Source organism: Hyaena hyaena, unplaced genomic scaffold (genome assembly GCF_003009895.1).
Source record: "Hyaena hyaena isolate Hyena2069 unplaced genomic scaffold, ASM300989v1 scaffold_31, whole genome shotgun sequence".
Taxonomy (NCBI): Eukaryota; Metazoa; Chordata; class Mammalia; order Carnivora; family Hyaenidae; genus Hyaena; species Hyaena hyaena.
This window is the reverse complement of record NW_024080664.1, coordinates 163656-175242: the sequence shown is the minus strand read 5'-3', so window position 1 is coordinate 175242 and position 11587 is coordinate 163656. Positions and strand designations below refer to the sequence as shown.

The following is an 11587-nucleotide window of genomic DNA, read 5'->3' as shown; positions in this document are numbered from 1 at the left end:
CATTGGTGGGTCCTTGAGTTCTGACCTCGAGGGCGCTGTGCGGTCAGAGTGGCCAGAACCAGCCCCTTCGGATGGACAGACGCTCGAGGCCACGCCATGCGGTCCACAGGGCGCTTGCAAGCACAGCCACAGGACTACATCTCCAGGACTGTCCCTTGTGACCTCAGAGCTGCATAGCCACCAGCCACACTCCCGTCACTTCCTTCGTCCCCGCTGAGGTGCCCTGAGGACCAGGACACGGGGCCAGGCTGCCTGGGCGCGTCCTGCGCCCCCTGCCCAGTGACCACACACACGAGCCCCGACAAGCCCGGACGCTGCCCAGCCCGGGCAAGCGTGGGCCTGGGCGCTGCCGCCCTCCTGGCCACGCACACGTTCTGCCCAGGCCCCACAAACCGTTTTCGTCGCCTCTTATGAGGCAGTGGTGACCGAGCTACCGCGCCTCGGCTGCAGTCCCTCTGGATGGGGCCCCCGGCTGGCACCGCTCCCGCGGCCCAGATCTCCGTGCGGCCAGACCACTCACGGCAGCTTACGACAGGCCGACACACAGGTGCTCAGGGATGTCACGGCGGGAACCCCGGAGGCCTGGCAGGGGGCTGGCCGGCCCGCTAGGACGGCCTCTCCCTCCCACCCCCGTTGCTAAGGAGAGAACTGCTCCACGGGACGTCTGCAAAGTCGTTTTTATTCCTATAAAAGATTGAGGAGTTGCAGCTGACTGCCATCTTAGTGAAACTGCTCGGACGCGGGCATCAAGCTCCATCAGACACGCTGCTCGCCGGGTGCTCGGAGTCCCTGGCGCCCTGCCGCCTCACAAGGGGCTGGCCCGTGGCTGTCGGTGCCCAGTCCGCGTGTGCACACGTGGTCGGGATGTCCACCTCCCCGGCGGCTCTGCCCTGAGGGGCTGCCACTGAGGGGTGCTGCGCGTCTACTTCCACAGCTCCCCGAGCGGCTTCTGCGCCACGGCCCGGAGGGTGTCCACGGAGAGGGCGTGGATCTCCTTGTGGACATCTTCGATGCTTCTGGAGGCGTCGACGATCTGTTCCCGCAGGGGAGGCAGGAAGAGAGACGGTTAATACTTCCTGTGGTCCTCACTGCGAGGGGTGGCTCCCGCCGGGGCCTGGCTCTGCGAGGGTGCAGTGCACCGCTGCTGGGGCCCTGCAGCCTCCCCTGACCTCAGCCAGGGAAGGTGGGCCTGGCTTGCGTCCCGGGGACTGAGGCATCCCGCAGTCCCGCCGTGGCCTCCCAGCTCCACCCCGACCGGTCCACTCAGAGCGCGCAGAGCAGGCCAGCAGAACAGGGCCCACCCTGCCAAGCCCCTGCCCAGACGCTGCCCGGCACTCAGGCAAGTCCTGCACTGAAGCCAAGCCTGGGAAGACAGCTTCGTGCTGACAGAGCCAGGCTCCTGAGAGCACACACCTGCTCGCGTGTGCAGCAATTCTGTGAGGTCTGATCGCAGGAGTCCGAATGGCGTCCTCCCCAGCCTAAGACCCCACTGGTGACACCCTCCTGAAGGCCTTCTGGAATGCTCTCTGAACCCTGCGTGCCAGGTATGAGCTTGCACACGGGCATACCACACACACACACACACACACACACACACAGGTATAAACTCGCACACAGTGTACCACACACACATTAACTCACACATGGGTGTACCTCACATACACGTATAAACTCGCACACGGCCTATCACACAGAAACTTCAACGCCTCTAACCCTCTGAGGGCCTGGGAGCAGCCACAGCGCAGCACCACAAGCGCCTGGGTCCCTGAACGCAGATCTCAAACTTTCTCCACAAGAAGGAACCAGGGGAACCTGAGGAGGCCGCTGATTCTAGAGCCGGGCTGGAAAAGTACAGGATAAATCCAGAAAACATTAACGTGCTGGGGAGGAGGCAGTGTGACAGGAGCCACGGGGACGGGGTGGGGGTGGGGGTGGGGTGTCCCGCGGGCCAGACCTCGGTGGAACAGGCTGCCGGCGGGAAGACACGGGTCTGTAGACATGCGGGTGACCTGAAAATCTGACAAGCGATGACACTTTGCGGTGGTTTTGAAGAATCTCGTCACAAAATGCATGTTACAGACGGAGAGCCCCGTCACAGTGGAGCCTGGCAAGCGCCCCTGGAGAAGGTCACACGCACAGGGGACACCACTCGGCCACAGGGCAGAAGGAGCTCCTGTCACCTGCAGTGACATACGCGGGCCCAAGGGTGTCCCGCTGAGTGAAGTAAGTCAGAGACAGACAGATACCATGTGATTTCATGGGAACGTGGAATCTAAACAAGAAACGAACAAAAAGGTGGAAGAGACCCACAAATGCAGAGAACGCATGGGGCGGGGCGTGGACCGACGGGTGCAGGTCAGAGGGAGGACGGGGAGAATGGGCCACGGGGGCGGGGGAAGGCCCAGCGTGGCGACACAGCCCGCGGCGCGGCGGCCCAATCACGACGCCGTACACGCCTCAACGCTGTGTGTCAGCTGCACCTGAATACAAATCAATACCTGACAAAGCGAACAGCGCCAAGGCGGGACAGACCGAAACCCTACGCGCACCGGGGGGCGGGCAGCCCGCTCACGCCACCCTGCCAGGTGCAGGGGCAACAGGAAGGCCACCCGAGACTCAAGCCCGCAACTGCTGTGAAACTTCCAGAGGATCAGTGTTGAGAAGGTCGCAGGCTAAGACCGGCCACGTGACTGTACACTGGGTCATTTGTTACAGACGACGTGAGTGGGGCCGGGGGAACCCAAACGGGCCTAGGGCCCAACGGTGGTAGTCTCAAGTTGGACACTACACAGCTGGTCTGAGGGTGGGTGTTAGGTACAGACTGTTCTCGAATGGTCCTGGGGAAGAGATTTATGTGCTGTACTTGCAAGTTGTAACTTCTTTTCGTCATGTGCTTAAAAACTTTTAAAACAATGCTAAGAAAGTTAATTCTCAGATAAACAAAAACTGAGAATTCTATGCCAGGAGACCCACCCTACAGGGAACGTGCCAGAATGTTCTTAAGGCTAAAGGAAGCGACACAAGATGAAAACTCAGGAGGTCAGAATGGACACGGGCACCTGCGTTGGGTGGCAGGACATGGTTTCCTCTCCACACACACTCCTGACTGCAGACCTTTCTGTCTTGTTCCTTACAGGCTTTGAAAAGTATTCTAAATTCAGAATAACTTGAACCACGTGGAGCTGACTAACAAAAGAAAAACAAAAATGGAATAGAACTGGGGCGCCTGGGTGGCTCAGTCAGTTAAGCGTCCGGCTTCGGCTCAGGTCATGATCTCACGGTTCGTGGGTTCGAGCCCCGCGTCGGGCTCTGTGCTGACAGCTCGAAGCCTGGAGCTGCTTCAGATTCTGTGTCTCCCTCTCTCTCTGACCCTCCCCTGCTCACGCTGCCTCTCTCTCTCTCTCAGAAATAAATAAAACATTAAGAAAAAAATGGAACAGAACCTTGGAATTTCTGCATATGACTGAGAGCCGACACCCTGAGACCTCCCACAGAGCAGCAGGGATGCAGCCCAGCTCAGAAGCGGGACTTGTCAACAGTTGTGAAAACCAACATTCTCATTCCCAGGGCAGCCTCTGACCGCACAGTGACAAGGGTGGGCCCAGGCGATGGGTGAGCGCAGGGGGTGGTGGGGAAGGGGCCGCCGCGGCGTCCACGGTAGGGGGAAGTGGGGCTGGCCGCTGGGACTGGGCCAGGCGCCTTGGAGCAGTGTGCTGAGGCGGAGGGAGCAGGGCTGAGGGGCACTGAGCACAGTGAGGCGGCAGAGTCTGACGGGGGCCGAGCTGCAGGGGTGTGAGCCTGAGGGGGAGGCCCAGGTGTGGGGGTCAGTTTGGAGACAGGACACCTCCACAAGGAAAGGAAGAAAGGCCCCTCCCGGGGCTAGAACTGCCGGGACAGGGCTGGGAGGGAGGGAGGGAGCAAAGGACCCCCAGGTGCGGAGACAGAACAGACTGAGGGCTGAGCCCAAACCAGCCGCGCAGGGCTTGCAGGAGACTTCAGGCGGAGCACAGAGCCCCCAGGCCAGAATGCTGCTCAGAGGTTACGAGGGGAAGGCGGGGGCGCCTGAGTGGCTCAGTCAGTCGTGGGTCTGACATTTGGTTTCGGCTCAGGTCATGATCTCACGGTTCATGGGATCAAGTCTCACGATGGGGCTCTGCACGGACAGTGAGGAGCCTGCTTGGGATTCTGTCTCCCTCTTCTCTCTGTCCCTCCCTTGCTTGTGCTTTCCTTCAAAATAAATAATCTTAGGGGCGCCTGGGTGGCTTAGTTGGTTAAGCGTCCGACTTTCGCTTAGGTCATGATCTCGCGGTTCGTGGGTTCGGGCCCCGCGTTGGGCTCTGTGCTGACTGCCAGCTCAGAGCCTGGAGCCTGTTTCGGAGTCTGTGACTCCCTCTCTCTCTGACCCTCCCCTGCTCATGCTGTCTCTCTCTCTCTCCTAGAAATAAATAAAACATTTAAAAAACAAAAAACAAACAAACAAAGAAAACAAAATAAATAATCTTAGGGGCGCCTGGGTGGCTGAGTCGGTTAAGCGTCTGACTTTGGCCCAGGTCATGATCTCATGGTTCATGGGTTCGAGCCACGCATCGGCTCTGTGCTGACAGCTCGGAGCCTGGAGCCTGCTTCAGACTCTGTCTCCGTCTCCCTCTCAAGAATAAACCTTAAAAAAATATAAAACAAAACCACAAAACCCAAATTAAATAAACTTAAAAAATACAACAGAAGGCAAAGTAAGGTGGGACTCATGGGTGGCACGTTCCAGATGACAAGGGACTGCGGTCCGGGAGCTGCCATCTGGCAGACTCTCCCCGACTCGCCCACCAGGCACCAGATTCCCAAGCTGTGCGCCATCGCGGAGAACCGGGGGCCGCTGTGCAGAGAACCCTGGAGGCGCCCCAGGCCCTGGCGGGCGACTCCACTCGGCAGCAGGGGCCTTTGAGCCGCTTTCCGGCGGTGACACCAGGAGACACCCTCACCTTCCAGTTCAGAGTCTCATCCGCCAGCAGCTGATGGAAGCAATGCAGCGCCCGCTCCTGGAACTTTCCGTTCTCATAGCGCTCGCGGCCAAACTCTCCCCGGGTGGCGGCCTCTGCCAGCCGTAACTGAAGGAACACCACCAGGTCCGGCTTCGGGAGGCCCACGTCTGGCTGCTTGCACCAGTCCAGGGAAAAATTCTGGCAACAGAGAAAACAACAGAGAAAGAAGCTTAATGGGGTCTAATTTTTGGTTTTTAAAATTCATAACAAAGGGGGAAAAACGAGCTAATGTTTGTCTGAGATAGCAGAGACCTCACTGCAAGAACGGCCCTTAAATGGGTTCTGATTCAAGCTACGTGTGAAAGCACAGGACCAATCAGCGGCTGACAGAATGGGGAACCATGTCCGAGTCTGAACGAGGGCGCCAGGAAAGGGCGCCCGTCTTTTCTGAGGTGTGATTCTGTTTGTGAGCAGTCGCTTTGGGATGTGAACTGAAACGCTCATGAGGGAGCGGGAGACGTGGCCGCTGGGTGACGCGCCCGGTGGCCCAGGTCCGAGGCCAGCGGGTTCTGAGGCCGCTGACAGTGCTGGTGGCTGCCGTCCGCTCCGCTGGTGCGCGTGTGAACATTTCTAAAAGCAGAACGAACGGGCAGCGTGGTCACTGCCGTTCTCCCTGCAGAGCGACAGGCATGCGGCACGGGGGGGGGGGGGGGGGGGGGGGGGGGGGGCAGGAAAAGAAACAGAGAAGCACCCAGATACCCGCCATCTGTCTGAAAACAAGGTGCTGGTGGGGGTGGGGAGGATGCCGGCCAGTAATGCAGACAACACCCGCGTGCTCTTCCCACCGGCAAAGAGCCAGTGAACCCAGCGGAGAGAAGGACCCTAAGAGCCCGAGAAGTGTTTTTGCGAATACCCGGAGTCCATCCCTGCCATCACCACATGGGGGGCCAGGCGACACTCACCTCCTTGGCACTGGTGAAGGCGACTCCAGAAAATGCGTATCTGTCGACAACGAGGGTGATACCTTGGCTCAACTTCTTCTTAATTAACGGCCTAAAAGACAGAGCGCTTCTGAGCCCTGGTCTCATGGGCCCAGAGAACGCAACTCACCAATTCAGAAACCCACGCAGGCCATGAAGGGATTACAGGGCAATGGTCTGTAACTGTACTTTTATTCAGAAAAGCTCTGGATCTTCTCTCCAGAAGGTGCCGCAGGAGTGCTGCCGGCAAAGCCCAACGTGGAAGAGACAAGTCCACAAAAGCGTCAGGACACAAGTGACGGATGAGCAGGGGAAGGCTCGGGGCAGTGTGGGCGGGGGTGCGGAGGGGCCAGGCCGCCCTGCTGGAAAGCAGCAGAGCCCAGGAGGGCGAGGACGAGGACAGACGGGTGGCCAAGGGGTCCTCAACCCAAGTGATGGTGGCCAGCTGCCACCCCCCTGCCCCGAGATCTCAGGTAGCCAGGCGCAGAGGGCCTGACACTAGCGGAAGTGTCAACTGCCCTGTGTGGAAAAAGCTTCCGTTACCTGTGAACTCGAGCAGCTCAAGCAGGGCAGGGAGGGAGGGGGCGCAGCGGCAGCAGGAAGGGGCGGCTCCATCGCAGCATCGCCCGGAACTGCACGTTGTTAAAGTGCCCTAATGGCACAGAAAAGTGGGGGATAAACCCAGCACGCGCACCGCAGAGACCGATGCAGCAGACGAGGGATGAGCCAGCCGTCTATCCGCTGACAGAAAGCCACTTCCTGGTGTCAGGAAAGCGGAGTCCCAGCCGGTACACACGGCTGGCTACCCTTTGTGTGATGACACACATGTATCTGCTGGTATACGAGAGAAAGTTCCAGAAGGCAACACTAGAAATGAACGGAATGCATCACCCACAGAGAGAGGGCAAAGTGGGTATATGGGGCAGGGACCTTGGCGTATGCCTTGGCCTTATAAAACCAATTAATCTTTTATGTATTCAATAACTAAAATTAAATCAACATGGAGAAAAAAACCCTAAAATCACATACAAAGTCAAACAAACTTGAGTCCCAAATGAACACACAGTGAAGAACAGGAAATCCTGCCCCCAGGGACCTGGAACACAGTACTCAATGAGTCCTTGTTCTTTTTCTTAATTAATTAATTTTTGAGAGAGAGCGCAAGAGCAGGAGAGGGAAAGAGAATCCCAAGCAGGCTCCATGCTGCCAGCACGGAGCCCAACACGGGGCTCGATCTTATGAACAGTTGAGTGCATGACCAGAGCCAACATCAAGTCAGGTGCTTAACGAAGTGAGCCACCCTGGTGCCCCCAAGTGCCCTTGTTCTGAGGACAGCACTGCAGACCGGCCTTGGCCTCTGTGTAGGCTTTTACAGCGGGGTATTCTGGTGATGCCGTGAGCCGGAAGACATGGTGCTGGATGCGAAGAGCAGGCATCAGTGTGAACTCGTGGGTTCTAGCATAAATACAGAGAGAGACACAGAAGCAGAGAAGCCTGTATGAGGTCCAACCATAGCAGGAATCTAGCAGCAGTGACGCTCACTAGCAGCGAGCGCCCAGCACCCGGATGTTAGTTTTGAGATCCGTCTCCACGAAATGGAAAAGAACAGCTGGTCCCTGGCTGGAGCAGGAGAAAGCCCAAGAGAAGACTGAACATCTGATTCTGCTAGAAAGTTCTCAGAGAATGAGGGCTTAGAACAGATCAAATGGACACAGGAGCCAATGTGAAGAGACTCCCAGAGGCCAAATTTGGAATCACCTAAACATCAAAATAATTAATAGTGTGACCCACTAAATAAATAAGAATTTGTGAGTCCGTACTGATGATGGACGGATGGATGACTGAGGGAGGAGACAGGAAAGCCTTACAGAGCAAGCCAACTAATAAACATAGAAGTGATGGAATTAGAAAAATCACCATCTGAAATCAGAACAGACCCAGGCAGGATTAGTAATGAATGCTCAAGTAGAAAATCAAAAGTTTGCTAAAAAGGGGGACATTTCTGCGGTTTTGTAGTATCTCCCCTATGGCCTACTTAGAACAGGAAAGAGTCTCTCTTGGTGGAAGGGCCTGGCCAGCACACCCCTCACAAGCAGTCCAGGGATGGACAGACTACACTGCGTCCCTCTTGGCTCGACGTCCTAAAGATGACCGACCCAGGGTCACTTCTACGCTTTTCTTGCCAAAAATACAAACCCAAATCTACTTGTGAGGGACCATCAGACAAACCCTAAATTTGTAAAATAAATGACCTGTAATATTTAAAAAGTAAGCAAATGATTAATGCAAATGTGGCAAAATATTACCAACAGGCGAAGCCTCGGAGGGGTGTACGGGAAATCTCGGTACTGTTCTTGCAACTCTTCCAGTTGGCTGAAGGTACTCTTAAAAACTTAAAAATAGGGGCACCTGGGTGGCTCCATCAGTTAAGCGTCCAACTTTGTCTCAGGTCATGACCTCATGGTTCGTGGGTTTGAGCCCCACGTCGGGCTCTGTGCTGACAGCTCGGAGCCTGGAGCCTGTTTCAGACTCCGTATCTCCCTCTCTCTCTGACCCTCCCCTGCTCACACTGTCTCTCTCTCTCTCTCAGAGATAAATAAAACATTAAAAAAAAACCTTAAAAATAGAGTATGAAATTGCTCAATTGCTACGGGAAGTAAAAGAAATCATTAATTTCCAGGAAAGAACTACATGGCATGGTATTTGAGAGGCTCCTGAAGGTTGGCGGGTGCCGGCAGGGACGGGGAAGGAAGTGGATGCTGTGAGGGGAGCAGCACACATTCTGCGGCCCCGAACTGTACAGAAGCCAGAAGACAAGTATCTCTGGGAAGCAGCGATTGATTTAATTCAATTAAGAAGAAGCAGAGCAAAAAGTGGACAATGAAAAGGCAGGAGGAAATAACCAGTCTCCTCACAAAGTGCTTCAAAACAACTCAGGTTTACAGGGCGCTCATTCCTGGGCCTGCCCGCCCAGCTTTACTGGATCCTCACCCGGATCTACACCAGGTGCCACCAGGGCCACCACACTGCAGAGGAAGTTGTGGCTGAGAGGGGCTGCATGGGAGCAAGGTCACACAGCTGGTAGGCAATGGTGCCAGATGTGAACCAGGCATCTGACCTGTCACCCAAGGACTTTCACATCTGACTGACCATATGGTAGCGGCTGGAATGATCCGAAGGAGCTGTGCTACACGCAGGCCTGTGTACCAGGGACAAGAGCACTAGGAAGTGGAGTCAGCATTATTTTTCATTTTTAAATGGCCTTATCTTATTTTTCTACAAAGCCACAAAAAGCAAAGCCAGACCAATTGTGTCCATAAATTCTACATGTATTAAAGAACATAACAAGGATCTCATTTTCTTCTAATATTTGGAGTGGGAAGACCTTTCCAAATAAGACACAGGTGAGCCAGAAGAAAGCAGTGTAGGCTTGCTTATGTGGCGGGGGACGGGGGCGGGGGGGGGCGATGCAGAGCCATCAACAGGCATCTGGCTACATCTCTGTGAACGGCCTTTTTGGAGAGCTCCCCAGAGCTGGGGGGAAGTCAGAGCTGCAGGCCAGAATTAGAAAGCAAGTTACGAGATGGTTTGTATGGGAGGGTCCCATTTATTTATGTCAGAAAACAACTCCAGTGACATAGGTGTACATAAATCGACACAAAAGCATCTAAAAGCACACACCACAGGCACTGGATAAGAGTTAGATGCTGAGGGAAGAGTAAGAGGAGGGAAAACAAAAAGGGCGGAAGAAGGTAAATTGTGAACTTCAGTTACCAACGTGTTAACATCAGTTCACCTACTGTAACACATGTCCACACACTGATTTAAGACCAATCATATGAGAAATGGAGGAAGGGGGGAGGGACGGGGTATGGGGAACCTCCGAACTTTTCACCAGCTTTTCTGTATACCTAAACCTACCCTAAAAAAATAAAGTCTATTGATAATAAACAAAAAGGTGGCAGGGCAGGGGAAGAAAAAGCATTAATTACTGCTCTTCAGGGACTATAGAGCTCTAAGACCTTGGGTCACAGAGGATGGGCCTGACACTTGTCAAAGTGTCCTTACTGGCATTACTGCCAACACCCTTCAGAATCAAGAGCTGCATCACACAGGCTCAAGGAGGAAGCACAGCACCAGGAAGGGGCAGCACAAAGGTAGTTTTTACACTTGCTCCCAGCGGTTCGCAGAGAAAAGCAGGTGCACTGAGTGATCTTCCACCTCGCTCTTCTTTTCCAAGTAAGAACTCAGAAGTTTGCCAATTTCAGTTGATCTTTCTAAAACAAAGAGAGAGAGAAACACAAAGTGAGGCCAGGCTCTCCACCTAAATTAGAACATAGCTGGTGCTGAACTTCTGGTCCCAGACTCGGGTGGAACCTCGTTTAATTGCACCACGCGTGTACACAGGTTCAGGCCTCCCGAAGCCAAAGGAAATTTCCTGAGAAAGGGCACACACGCTGGGATGAAAAATGCTTTAAGAAAAGGGAATGAGGGTACAAAGCAGTTATCTGAAAAGAAGTATTCATAAGATTCGCAGACTGCTTGGCTTAAAGATTCGATGGTATTCAAACAACCATTTTCCCGTTTCCCTGCCCGTTTTGTAAGCCGTACGGCGTTTCTGGATAACGTAAGCACTGATGATATTTTCATAAGCACTGCTGAGATCAATGTTTTACTTCACAAACTGAAAATATCCCATAATCCCCACCCCCACCCAGAGGGCAAACAGCATCCAGAACACCAAAAGCAGACACTGGGGTACGGACTACAAATCGGCCCCAGGACACTGCTGGGGGTGACAGATCGGGTCGTAATCTCGCGACACCAGTCTCCTACGTGTACGACCACGTCACGACCCCGCTTTAGAGAGGGCCTCCGGGTTGCACGTCCACTACAGACCCACGGAGCCGCGCAAACACCAGGACCGTGACCGCCAGACCGAGCAAGTGCGCGCACTGACCGCCCCGCGCGGCCCGCCGGCGCCACACCAACCTGGGAAGCGGAGCAGCTCGGCGCGGTGGCCGGAGGCGCACAGCGTGGCCACCAGCTTGCGGCTCTGCGTGCTCTTCCCCGCACGGTCCACGCCCTCCAGCACTATCAGGGCCCCGCGCCGGCCCGCCATCATGGCGCCTTCCCGCCACGCGCAGCGGTCTCGCGTCGCCACGCCTCTCGGAGCGCCCATTGGCGGGCGTTTGCGGCGTGCGCTGCGATTGGCTGAAAGGGGCGCGGTCGCAGTGCGCGCTGGGATTGGCTGAAAGGGGCGCGGTCGCAGTGTGCGCTGGGAAGAGCGGGTGGCCGCCGAGCGAGGTGGGTCTGGCTGAAATGTCTGCGTCAGCGGATCGCGCGAGGATGGGCTGAAATGGGAGCGCGTCAGCGGCGCGCTCTGGAATTGACTAGAGTGGGCCGTCTTCAGTGCCGCCCGCTGCGATTGGCTGCCGGCCCGGGGGCGGAGCGAAGGCACCTTGGTCTCACCGAGCTTTCTGGCCGGCTGCGAGTCTTCCGGACCCGCGCGGCTGCTGCTGCGGCCGAGGGCTGCGGGCCGGGCCGCGGGCGGACGGGCTTGCTGTCCCGGGGCAGCCGTGTCGTTCCGTGCCGCGGCAGTCGCGGGCAAGCGGTGGCGTTGTCGCTGTT

At 55.9% G+C, this 11587-nt stretch overlaps 1 protein-coding gene across 1 annotated transcript; it reads right to left on the bottom strand.

Annotated features, from left to right (window-relative positions):
* Positions 1-662: 662 nt before the first annotated feature.
* Positions 663-11107, bottom strand: DTYMK (deoxythymidylate kinase). Its single transcript, XM_039228547.1, has 5 exons — positions 10949-11107; positions 10125-10233; positions 5939-6029; positions 4977-5174; positions 663-1033 (listed from the first exon to the last, which is right to left on the bottom strand). Exons 1-5 carry the CDS (start codon positions 11079-11081, stop codon positions 923-925), a joined length of 642 nt encoding a protein of 213 aa, XP_039084478.1. The 5' UTR covers positions 11082-11107; the 3' UTR covers positions 663-922.
* Positions 11108-11587: the final 480 nt, after the last annotated feature.

Coding starts and splice junctions, on each gene's coding strand:
- DTYMK (XM_039228547.1), bottom strand. CDS start 11,081: ATGATGGCGGGCCGGCGCGGGGCCCTGATAGTGCTGGAGGGCGTGGAC. Junction 6,030..10,124: donor GCGAACCGCTGGGAGCAAGT/GTAAAAACTACC, acceptor TCTGTCTTTTAG/GCCGTTAATTAAGAAGAAGT. Junction 5,175..5,938: donor CCTTCACCAGTGCCAAGGAG/GTGAGTGTCGCC, acceptor CTCTGTTGCCAG/AATTTTTCCCTGGACTGGTG.